Consider the following 12,821-nt stretch of genomic DNA (forward strand, 5'->3'; position numbering starts at 1 on the left):
TGTTGGGTTGGTGGTTGGACTTGATCCTAGAGGTCTTTTCCAACTTTAAAGATTATATGATTCTATCTTTAAGGTCCCTTCCAACCCAAACCATTCTGTGATTCTATGATTCTATACTTCACTGTTTCTCAAATGAAGTTCATTCCAGTGCTCCTTCTCCTGTACTTAGTTCTTTAGTTTTGTCCAGTATTGTTCTTGCCATCCCTGTCTATTCAGCAGTTGGACTTCCTTCAGGTAAATTGATCCTAAATTCTCACCATTTCCGTCTCGCCTCCAGAAGGAATTTTGATTTCTACTGGTGAAAAGCCCTTTATGGAATCCATACAGGGCAAAGTGGGTGTGAGGGTCTTTTGGGGCACAGTCTCTGTCATTATGGCTCTATCCCACTTCATTTTGCCTTGCTGCTTGTGGCATCCCTTCATAACAGGAGACCGCAGCCTCCCTAGGGTAATGCTTGTAGCTGCGCCATGGTGGAAGAGGCTGTAGCACGCTTCTAAGAGCGTCAGCATCATCATACTTTATTCAAAATGAGATTAAAGTGTAAAATATTGATCCCAATCCACACTTTTGCCTTGAAAACTCCTTGGGGATTTATCCTTAACTATTTATAAGTATCTGATTCCCTCCAAGAAAGATTGGTATGGTTCAAATCTGGATATACAGAAAGTAACAACAATAAAAATACTCTTGCCTGCCAACTGGAAAAAATACATAGTCAAAGTGTTGGTCACCTCTAAACTTTATAATGACACGGGTTTCATTCATTTCTTTCTGTCTATGGTTTCTCTGCTTTTCAATAATGTATGTTCATCTACCTGTGTTTGCCTTACAGATTCCACTTTTCTTTAATGATCTTTAAAATCTGCATCTTGTTCCCTTGAATTCAATACAAAAATCCCCACCAACTTCAGCTGGAATCGCTCCAGGCCTTCAGTGCTTGAAGGAGGGGCCGTTAGAGCTCTAGATTGGGACTGACTAATGTACAACGATTCTCTCTGATTTTATCAAGGTCGGAAAACAAAACGGTGAGTCTAAGGACAGAATAGTTCTCTCACCCTGCACACGGTGTTTGTATTAGGTCCTTTAAGGAAAGAAAATACTCAAGCGAACAGACTTTCCTTCAGGCTTGTCGTCAGTTCGCTGCCTAAGTAGAGGTTCCTTATGGGATGACAAGCTAAGACGGAACATGCTTTTTCCCATATGTTCCCTGCTGCAGGAGCAGCATAGCAATGAACGTAGTGCTTACTGACAAGCTGGCGTCGGGCTGCTGGTCCCCGTTGATAATGGTGAGCAGTTGCCAGGTAACATCTCGGATGCTGCACACACTCCTCAACTCAGCTGCTTTAAAACTGCGCTGCTGCTCAGGCTGGTGAGAATTTGGGTTAGTGCAAAATCAAGTAGGTGCTCCCCAAATATACTGAAATGTTTTGTTTCAATATGATTATTTTTGGCATATTCCAGGACAAAATGATAACTCTAAAATGTGGGACTAGGCACTTGGATCTTTCCAGTAGGAATGAGCAGCAGGTTACTGCATGACTACATCATTTACCTTGGGAAGTTCCAAAATAGTAGATCTTTTTTTACGTGTAAGACATACTCTGTTTTGCACAGATGCAAGGAATAGAGACAGGACAAAGGGCTGGAGATGTGGATCCTAAGTTACACATAGGAATTGACCTACTGAGTGCATTGGCTTTCTAGGAAGAAGCTCTGATTAAGCAAGAACTTGAGCATGGCACCAAGTCCCAGGCCAGCACCCTCACTGTGGAACAAACTTTCCACTTGGTTTTCAATTGTAAAAAAACCTCCTGAGCATGGTAGATGGATCCTACGAAGGACAAATTTCTCTAAGGAGTGGCAATCCATTTTTCATTCTTAGTGTTTCACAGCCTTCAAGATCAGTGCTTTTGCACTTGCATTAAGCTGTTCATCAAACTATTGGTGCTCTACAATGGCAAGCAGCAAGACCATCTCTACTGTGTGGATGAGAGAAGAACCCAAGACAAAGTTTATGTGATTTCTCCATTTGCACAGCATATCTGGCAAAGTAATGGAGTGGAACCTGGGTCTCTGCAGTGTTAGCAGCCTCTTGCTCTAACTGCTAGAACAATGGTCTTCCTCAAATAATTGAACTTTGTTCTGAAATGAGTCACATTTAATTTTACAGATGGAAAATTGACCATTAATAGAAGTGATCTAGTTCTGTAAGTTATTCCTGTGCTGAGATGGACAAACAGGCTTGAAGGTTTTTCAGATTAAGGCACTGAATTCCAGCCTAGTTTAATGCACATCAGGGTGTTTCACTTTCTAAGTCATCACCTGAAGTGGGAGTACCATTTATCCTCAATGGAAAGGAAAGAGCCGAAGATGGCTTGCTCATATGTGGATGTCTGCATTGTAAACTTCCAGGGTTTGGTGAGATAACTCCTAGTAGGTGAGCAGGTGAGATGCTGTTGGAGTTTTTACCTTAAACAGTTGTCTGTGTTGGGATGACTGTGCTGGTGACTGCAAACCTAAGGTGCCCAGGTTAGCTCCTGAGGTAAGTGCTTGCATTCTGCTCCAGTGTCCTAGAAGATCAATTAGTCGACAACATAGTAAAGGGCTGAGCAGGAAATACCATGGAATTAGAATTTGACCATAACTCAACTTCATGAAACTTAAGAAAAAACTACTAGTCCCCTATATAGTATGCTATGCTTCCTTTCCTAGTTCTCTGGTCAAGCGCAGCCCCACTTTCCCAATTTTCTGTATATAACATAAACCCATCTAAAATTCAGAGTCTGTACTGGGGAAGTTTCAGTTTGCTTCTCACTGAGCCTGAGAAATGAAAAGAGATTTGAGCCATATTTGGTACACAAACACCTGGACTTTGATTTTTAAAACTGAAGTACATTAACAGGTAATAAATCAGGCTATTGAAGCATTATACTCTAACAACATACAGATCTTTTGGGTTTACAGTGATTTTGTCTGTATTGTAGAGTGGGATATTTTCCATATTATGTACACTTTACAAGCATTTACAAGTGGATGTGGACCTGTTCTGCTCCTAAATTTTTCACAGAGGAAACTCACGTTACATTACATTATCAATGTGCATGTCATTGTTCCATTCCCTAATCTGCAATTAGCAGGTGGGGATGTGTCTTTTGCTATTTATTTTAAACATCAAGCAACTGAGCACGTGAAAGCAAAAACTCTGAGGTGGAAGATGATTATTAAAATGCAGTTTCATTTTCCTATCAGGTTATTTTTTAAAGCTGAAAAATGCTGATTTACCACAACGAGACCCTTTGCAGCGCATCCTCTGACCCCTCTTCTGTTTTACACTATTGTCCTTTCTGCATTTCCCTCCGGTATCTCCTCGCCCTCCCCACCAACACACTTGCCTAATGCTCTCCTGCCTCTTCCCCTCCTCCCAAACATTTCCCTTCAGCTTTCACGAGCTCCCCTCTCAATGTTTTCTCCTCCTCCCCACATTTCTCTTCCCTTTTGCCATTTCCCGGTGCCATGGGATGGTGGAGGTGATTGTTTCCCAGAGGATGCTTCACCTCTTTGTATTTGGGAGAGAAGACTGAGCACAGTCTCGTTCTGCATGGAGCATCTGTGAGTGACAACCCAGGACAAGATAATGTCACCCTGGATGCCAGCTTAATTTAGGAATTTTTCACAACTTTTTACAAATAAACCTAGTTTAATCTAGTGGAATATATATGAGAGTTAGCGATACTGCCAGTGGCAGGAACTCAGGGGAAGGCAAGCTCCCTAAAGTTTCCTAACCCAGAGTAAGTAATTTGTGCCTCAGTGTATGTTACAGCTCACGTCTCATTTTGTTTGTTCTTTTGTAATCCACGCTCCACAGGAACCAAAATTCTCATAGCCACAGAAGTATTTAAGCCTATCTTTTAATCCTGTTCTTGGCCTTAGCTGTAGTTTATCAAATGAAACTAATTATTAGGGTTTGAGTGTGGTAGAAGTTTTCATGAACTCAAAGTCCATTCTCTATTGTTTTAGATTGTCGTTTAAAATCTGTGCCAAATCTGCCTGTGGTTTAACTCTTCTTGTCTTCACCAAACCTAAAGCAAAGATGGATCATAGAATCATAGAATCGTTCTGGTTGGAAAAGACCTTTAAGACCATCAAGTCCACCACCATGTCCCTAAGCACCCCTTCTACACATCTTTTAAATACCTCCAGGGATGGTGACTCCACCACTTCCCTGGGCAGGCTGTTCCAGTGACTGACAACCCTTTCAGTGAAGAATTTTTCCTAATCTCCAATCTAAACCTCCCCTGGCACAATTTGAGGCCATTTCCTCTTGTCCTATCACTTGTTGCTTGGGAGAAGAGACCGACCCCCACCTGGCTACAACCTCCTTTCAGGTAGCTGTAGAGAGTGATCAGGTCTCCCCTCAGCCTCCTCTTCTCCAGCCTAAACAACCCCAGTTCCCTCAGCCACTCCTCATCAGACTTGTGCTCCAGTCCCTTTACCAGCTTCATTGCCCTTCTCTGGACATGCTCCAGCACCTCAATGTCCTTCCTGTAGTGAGAGGCCCAAAACTGAACACAGAACTTGAGGTGCAGCCTCACCAGTGCTGAGTACAGGGGGACTGTCACTGCCCTGGTCCTGCTGGCCACACTATTTCTGACAGAAGCCAGGATGCTGTTGGCCTTCTTGGCCACCTGGGCACACTGCTGGCTCATGTTCTGCTGGCTGTTGACCAACACCACCAGGTCCTTTTCTGCCAGGCAGCTTTCCAGCCACTCTTTCCCAGATGTGGTCAGCTGAGCAAACAGGGGAAGCAAGAACGGCTATCGAGGCATATTCTGTACAACATTTCAAACCCTAAAGATAGGTGTTTATGTCCTTTAAAATCACAAACAGTAAGTCAGAGAGCGAGAGAGATTTAAACTGTAGGAGGTCATCATTTCCACCTCAGAATCTCTTGTTAAAACTGTCTAGCAGGATGATGTTACAGTTGTACGTATGCTTTAAACTGAGTCAGCAAACCCTGTTCTCAGTTGCAATTGTGTCAGTGCTCCAGCCAGTGGGGAACTCGGTATCTCAGAAGCTTCCACTCAAGTGAGGAGAGCTAGGACTGCCTCTGCAGGATTACTTACTGCCAGGCTGGTTATCCTGGGGATGTCTTTAGGCATGCTAATACGGAGTGCTCCTCCAGAAAATAAATGCTCTGCCAGCTTTCACGCTAGGAGAGCTGTTATACCTCAGCAAGCAACAGCGTAAGTGCACGGTTCCTTTTGCCAAGAGGTTCCTTCACTTCTCGCTGGGCTCTGTGTGACAGGCAGAAGAAGACATCCTTTGCCGACTGCCACATCCCCACCTAACCTCTTCAGACGAAGACTGCTTGATTCCTGTTCGAGCGTGCATTTTGAGGAGCTGGAGCTGTACCTCTGACAGAGCAAGGAACTGTAGATCTCTGTAAGACATTTTGATAGCAGCCACTTTATCATTTTTTCCTGGCAGTGAATATTTCTTCCTACCCATATGGTTTTCTATCTCTATTGCTGGAAAGCTACACTCTACAGCTGTATTTATTTGGTAACATTTTGTGTTCAACCTACGGTTTTCTCTGATGGCTGTTTTACTGATAGAGCCAAGAGTTCACAGATAGATTGCATTAAAAAGTTAAAAGTATAAGAAAAAAACCCCACAAAAATAATAAATCCTCTTTTAATTATAGCTGTTTCCCTGAAAATAAGTTTAGTTTACATGTTTTTATTTTCTAGTACATTATCTATTTCCTCTAAAGTAGAAATTCTTGGAAAAAAAATAGCAGGGTTTTTTTTGTTGTGTAGCTTAAAGACAAGATTTGAGAGTTGCTTAAAAACATATACTTAAACCGCTGTATCTGACATAAGATATGCAGTGACAACCCCATGTGCTGCATTCCTACTCATTTGGACCCATGAGCGAGCCCACGTGTCGACCCATGTTGTGAAACCATCGCTGCTTTTCAGCGAGTTGCAGCTCCCTGGTTCTCCACCTTCGCAGCTGAAGAGAGACGTACGTTGTCTCTCCCACTCCACATCGTCGACACGGGATTTTCAGCTGAGTTGTCGGTGCTGAAGAAATGAACTCGCCAGCCGCAGCAACACTGCAATTGTTTAATTTCACGACGGAAAGTTTTGCTGAAGATGTAGTAAATAAAAGGGTTATAGGCTGTCGAAGATTTGGCAAACAGACAGGGCAGCAGCGTAACAATGGGCTGTAGGGAATCGCTGGAGTTAAATATGGACCAGAAGCTGGCTGCTGCGTAGGGTGTCCACGAGCTCAGGAAGCCGACTGAGATGAGCACAGCCATCTGAAAGGGAAACAGGGCTTCAGTTCTCAGCTTGCGCTGGCTGGCTCTGGTACTCGGGCACGTGGTGTGTGGATGAAACCACACCTGAACCAGCCGAAATACCTGAACCCGTATGCGTGCTGTGTTGTGACATGAGCACAGGCAACACTGGACAGTGCATCTGTGCTTTTATACCCACCCAGCAGATCTACACTGTGGGCTTGTTCTGAGGCAGTTGCTTCCATCTCTTTCCCTGACTCTGGCTGCAGTATGTCATGGGAGACACAGCCCAACCAGAAACTAGAGCCTATCAATAGATCAGCCTCTAGAAAGCTTGGGTCGTTCTGCTTTTCCACAAGAAATGAGCAACTGAAGTGTGTATTTGAAAAAATGTTATATTAAAAACTCCTGTTTCCATACAGAATTCTGTGTAGCTCTCACTCAGAATAGCCGCTTAATTAGAAATACCTAGGATGACAGAACAGGACGTCTGCCCCAGCTACAACATGAAAGGATCCAGCAGCTATTCCAGCATGAAATTGCATCTCGGATGCAACTGCCTAAAGATTTAACAAGCTGCATTGTACCTGCGATATGTTATCCTGATCAAGCTACTGAAATGACAAGGATTCCAGGAGCCCCCTGCTCCTCTGAGGAGTGCAGAGTGTGGGTGAGACTCAAACCACATCTCCATCTTTGGTCAATACTAGGCAAAAGCAATGAAGGGTCATCATGAACCATGCATGAGCAGAGCCAGTTCTCTGCAAGCTCCTGATTACTGCAGACTCTTCTCATCACTGGGATAACTCACCAATGTCAGCTTCTTCTCCAGTTTAGCTGCATTAGGGATCCTGTCGATATTCTGGATCTCCTGGTACGTTTTATGAACCTTCCAGGCAATTCCCAAGTAACAGGCAACGATGGTCAGTGCAGGCAGGACTGTGCACAGGAGGAACATGCTCAGGATGAACGAAAAGCCATTGGAGGAGCTGTGGAACTTGCTCCAGGCTATTGTGCAGGAGATGCCAAATGGCTCAGGACCATAGTAGCCCCAGCCTACCAAGGGCAGAATAGCCCAGAGCAAGGAGTAGAGCCAGATGAGAGTAATCAAGATGCGAACAGTGGTGTTGGTGATTTTGTTACCTGAAAGAAAGAGGAAGAGCAAGCATATATGAATCTCATCTCAGCCGCGTGGTTTTCACGACAACTTCTTCTCCAACAGAAGGATGGTGGCTACAAATATGCCTGGGCTGCTGCTGCAGTTCCCTACCCTTTGGGCTTCTTGAGAGACAAAACAGAGAGTGTCTATGGATTGGGTGAGACCTCAATGCAGCCCTCAGTGCTGATCTACAGTTTGGTAAGTCAAGGAGCTTCACAAGAGCAAGTTGACCCAAAATGTACCGTGCTCCCAGCGCAGGAATGCCAGAACACTCTTTCCTCTCAAGTTTCAGTATGTCTGCTTGCACACAAATAGGAAGATAAGACAGTCTGGTCCAGCAAAACATTTGGGTTCTGCACCATCAGGTAGTTTCACTTGGTACTACTGAGAACTGAGAAGCCTCGCTTTTTAATAAGGAGTTTAATCAGATCCTTCTTGGAACACTGGAGGTTTGATATTGGACTAAAAGTTGAGGCTTATTCCTACAGTTATTGAACTGATACTTCATGCCATATTCAGCAAAGTACTTCTCTGAACATAGTAGCCCAAATGCACCATTATGAGGTTACCAGAGAAGTAATTTACTTACTGTTAGATTTTGATGAATTGGTAACAAGGAATCGAATCACAGCCATGGCACACAGGGTCATCATGCTGCAGACACCAAAAAGGAAACCCATCAGGGCATAATATATGCAGGACGCATCTCCTCCTAGCCAAGCATGGTTCCAGGCGGATGCAATGGCCAGCGGATACATGCTGATTGCCATTCCAATATCTGCTACTGCCAAGTTGACTGTAAGCAGCTCCGGTGACTTCAGGAGGGAAGAGCGTTTCACAGCTGTAGCAAGGACGGCTGAATTTCCAAGGATTGTGAGAATGGCTGAAAGAGAAGAATTGGCACAGACAACAATATCATAGTTAGCATACCTGTGAAATGCTTATCTATACAAAGGATGTGAAAAATGCCAGTCATTAGTCTGGGACTAAAGTCTAGAAGACAGGACAGACTGGGAGACTAGCCAGAATTCAGCACCTCCCAGGCCAACACTATGTTGTGCTGATGCTTTGAAAACACGCCAGTCTGTATCCACCAACCCCTGCTGTTCTGGTGTCAGCTGAGATAGAGTTAATTTTCTTCCTAGCAGCTGGTGTAGTGCTGTGTTTTGCATATAGGATGAGAATAATGCTGGTAACACACTGATGTTTTAGTTGCTGCCAAGCAGTCAAGGACTATTCAGTTTCTCATACTGCCCTGCCAACGAGAAGGCGGGGGGCACCGAGAAGCTAGGAGGAGACACAGCCAGGACAGCTGACCCAAACTGGCCAAAGGGATATTCCATACCATATGACATCCTGCTCAGTATATAACTGGGGGGGTTGGCCCGGAGGTGGGGTGGCTCGGGAACTAGCTGAGCATTGGCTTCAGGTGGTGAGAAATTGTGCTGTGCATCACTTGTTTTGTATATTCTTCTATTATTATTGTTATTATTATCATCCTCATCATCATCATTCTCCTCCTCTGTCCTATTAAACTGTCTTTATCTCAACCCATGAGTTTTTACTTTTTTTTTTTCCTTTTCAATTCTCTCCCTGATTCCACTGCAGGGGCAGGGGGGCACTGAGAGAATGGCTGCGTGGTTGTTCTAGCTGCTGGCCAGGTTAAACCACGACACCTACTATGAAACCATGATCTTTAGCTCATGGCAAGGAAATACCTGGGTGGCATTTCTGAGAGCTGCTACACAGCTTGGCATCCTCACCACAGCATCCGCTGTTTTGCTTCAGCCAGGTCTTGAGTTTCAATTCCTGCCTCCCTGCTAAACAGGGATTTCCCTGTCAGGCTGTTTCCACTGTGGACCTGCTAGAGCAAAGAGCGCTTCAGATTTCTGTTCACACCCTCCTGTAGTGCTGGCCAGCATTACCGACTGGGGGAAATTTTGTCATATGAATAGTAGACCACATCTCGCCCCTTCCTATCACCACACTATAGCCCTTCACTGCCATGTCACACTCCATGTCCCACCTATTCCCCTGTGGCTGCTATCTCAGGTGAATATCCCACACTATCAGGTGAAACGGGCCTACCCACCTTCATTTTTCCCTGGTAATATTCCCACTTCTGCTTCCTACTGAAGAACTCCAGCTGTCCTGCCCGCCTGTCCCCTCCATTCATCTGGTGCCCTCCACTTCCCAAAGCCTTCTCTCTTTGCAGTGCATCTTCCACTGGAGCCTCAGCTCCAACCTCCTGGGCTCTGAGCTGCCTCGACAGTCAACATGTGCTGGTCAAGGACCACAATCACTCCGTGACACCCACCCTGTTCTGGTGGTCTCTGAGAGCAGTGAGACACACCATAGAAATTGTTTTGCCAGAGGCACGCAGCTGAGCAGAGATTGCTTTGCAAAGAGATCTGTCGGACATGCATTATTCAGATATGCCATAGGGCTTCAAAGCGTTCATGACAACAGTGTCAAAAGTAAATGAAGCAAACAACTCATTTTCTCTTTTCTTTCAAGTGAACATTGTGCTGGAGCTACATTTTGAGCAAAGGTTTTCCTGAGAAGGTGTCCTCTAAAGTCAGATGTGAAATAAGGAAACGGAAAAAGATTCTGTCCTGTTCCCTTGTCGCTGTGAAAGCAGAAAGGCCGCATTTGCTCACAGATACCACATAAAAAAATGCCCACACAGGAGTTAATAAAAGCACGTGCAACAAAACGGAACAAAGATATTGGCATAAAACTAATTTTCAAGCTTCAAGAGGAAAATTAACCCAGTTCACTCTCTTCTGTGAGACCCCTAACCACTACGCAAGAGGTAGGAAGTAGCTCTTAGTCTTACCGTCAGGGGTAGACATCCAGGCCCACCCTCTTTTTTACTTTGGCAGATGCTGTTCCCCGCATCCCACTGCCTGAGAGGCTGCTGGATGGCACAGGACAAAGCTGTGCCAGCATGGGCTAGTAATCCAACAGCAGAGAGGTGGTGGTGTGTGCTGCAGCCCATGCCTTGGCCTTGTTGCTTCCTAATGAAAATCATTAATACTTATCATCAATGCTTATCAATATCTAAAAAGCGGGTGTCAACAGGATGGGGCCAGACTCTTCTCAGTGGTGCTCAGTGACAGGACAAGGGGCAACGGGCACAAACTGGAACACAGGAAGGTCCATCTGAATATGAGGAAAAACTTCTTGACTCTGAGGGTGACCAAGCACTGGAAGAGGCTGCCCAGAGAGGTTGTGGAGTCTCCTTCTCTGGAGAGATTCAAAACTACCTGGACATGACCCTGTGCAACCTCCTCTGGGTGATCCTGCTTTAGCAGGGGGGTTGGACTAGATGATCTCCAGAGGTCACTTCCAACCCTCACACACAAAAAAAAAATTAAAAAAACCCTCAGGGGACAAATAAACAGGCCTTGCTGCAGCCCCCAGTGAGGTGGCAAAGCTACAGATAAATACAACAGGGTTTCCAGGTAAGCTTACTGCTTCCTATATGGGATGTAGTGAGCCTGGCTGCCACACAGGGCTCTTGATCCAATGCTGGAAGCTACACCTGGAGCTTAGGTGCCTAAAAGCTCTTTAGGAAAGGTGTGAGACTGTAGCATGATAGCACAAGAGCAATTATCAGCAATGGGAGCTCCAGCCTCCAGCCCTTTGCTGCTGCCCCGTCCCATGACCTTAACTGCATCTACATATTTATGTTTGCGTAGAAAGGAGCTGACATCCTGACTTGGATTAAAAGGAAAACCCTTCGTTGTTTTGCAGATAGTGATTTTTCTCACCCTGAGTTGTACTCTCTGCTGTCAGTACGGTGGAAAGTGTGCAGGAACGGGTGAGATGTGAAATGCTAAAGCCCAGCATTGCTGTCCAAAGCCTCTCTGATAAAGCACATAAAAACATATGCTTGCCTTTCTTAAAAGCATCTCAGCCAGGGTTTTCAAGTGAGCTGAAGGGAGGAGGGTACTTGTGTCTTAGCAAAATTCAGTTGGACTGCGCACCTAAACCAATTCATCTCCTCTCCAAATCTACACCGACAGTAAACAAATCACCAGGGTACACACAACAAACAGTCACGGAAGAAAATACTTTGCTAAAACCATGCTGGAGCAAACTGGTACATATCCCCACTTGTATTTCATTGTAAATCTGCCTTCAGCAGGGCAAACAGGCCATTATAAAAACCAGAAGTGCTATTTAGAAACCCTTTGCTATTTTATACCAGTCTATCCTACCAAGGCACAGCCGCTCTTCATGCATAATGAACATCCCCCCCCCATCAAGCAGGCTGCCTCATCTCCCCATTCGCAGGGCTGAGATGCCAGGATAAGCAGCAGACAACTTATTTTGAAAACTTGTGACGCCGCAGAGGCAAACTTATGCTGGCAGGTCTTCAGCATCGAAACAAAAGATCGCAAATCTGAGAGTGGAGATTAATCCTGGCACCCAACCGACTCGAAGGCAATAAGCAGGAACCTGTGTGGAAACAGATTTTCTGTCATTTCCCTCCAGCTTCCTTCCACAGCGCAGACAGGGCAGCCCCAGCACGTCTGCTCCTAGGCTTGAAGCAAAGAAGCAGGCTGAGAAGGCAGAACTCACCTATGATCAGAAGAAAGACCCCAACTCCATAATCCACTACCGGGTGGAGTTTGGAGATGTATTGCTCCTCCATTGTCCCTTGTGGAAGTAGGCGAAAGTTTTAAATCAAAGGCAAAGTGACCGTAAGGGCAAAGAGACCCTTCCTCATGGTTTGCCTGCTGCCGATGCGAGCCGGGCAGTTGGGTGCTGTCAGTGTGAAGGGACCCTTCTGCTTTCTCCTCTCTCCCTCCCTCTCGCGCGGCAGGGGAGAAGCCTGGAGAGAGAGAAAGGCTCCCTCCCCGGGGAGACAGAGTGAAAGCTGGGCAGAGCCACTGCCAGAGCGATCCCGCCTGCCTGGCTGGCAGAGCATCTCTCCACCCACCCCCTCCTCTCACACCGCTCCTTGGCTTGTCAAGAAAGTTTCACAATGCAAATCCCCTCAGACTGCCATTGCTGAGCAAAACCAATTGTCGTTCAACCATCAGCAGCCTTGGGAAATCAATCCAGGCAGGGGAAGGAAGGTTGGGAGGTTTGCTTTCCAGCTTTATGGCTGTGTATGAGAAATACGAGGTCATCTCTGTGTTGAAGTATTACAGGAAAGCTGTTTGCTCCAGGGGTTCAGAAAGGCCAAAGACACACTGCCGCAGGCAGGACGTTCAGAGCTGCTCCAGGGCAGAACTGGAGGACGCGCAGAACGGTGTGCACAGCTGCAGAGCACCACAGCAGAACCAAGCTCTGGGTTCGCTCTAGTGACACTCTAGTGTTGGTACTTGGTAAGCAACGAAAGCA

General features: G+C 45.6%; 1 protein-coding gene across 1 annotated transcript; it reads right to left on the minus strand.

The window, feature by feature from the left end:
* Nucleotides 1–5,977: 5,977 nt before the first annotated feature.
* Nucleotides 5,978–12,126, minus strand: LOC104642768 (opsin-5). The gene is made up of 4 exons (XM_010311858.2): nt 12,054–12,126; nt 8,053–8,346; nt 7,116–7,447; nt 5,978–6,325 (listed from the first exon to the last, which is right to left on the minus strand). The coding sequence occupies exons 1-4, from the start codon at nt 12,124–12,126 to the stop codon at nt 5,978–5,980; spliced, it is 1,047 nt and encodes a 348-aa protein (XP_010310160.2).
* Between the last annotated feature and the right edge of the window lie 695 nt (nt 12,127–12,821).

Source organism: Balearica regulorum, chromosome 3 (assembly GCF_011004875.1).
Source record: "Balearica regulorum gibbericeps isolate bBalReg1 chromosome 3, bBalReg1.pri, whole genome shotgun sequence".
Lineage (NCBI taxonomy): Eukaryota > Metazoa > Chordata > Aves > Gruiformes > Gruidae > Balearica > Balearica regulorum.

What these genes read in the sequence shown, in the direction of transcription:
- LOC104642768 (XM_010311858.2), bottom strand. Translation starts at nt 12,126, where the DNA reads ATGGAGGAGCAATACATCTCCAAACTCCACCCGGTAGTGGATTATGGA. An exon ending in GGTCTTTCTTCTGATCATAG is followed by an intron (nt 8,347 to 12,053) that starts GTGAGTTCTGCC and finishes CTTCTCTTTCAG; the next exon opens with CCATTCTCACAATCCTTGGA. An exon ending in TGGAGAAGAAGCTGACATTG is followed by an intron (nt 6,326 to 7,115) that starts GTGAGTTATCCC and finishes TTTCCCTTTCAG; the next exon opens with ATGGCTGTGCTCATCTCAGT.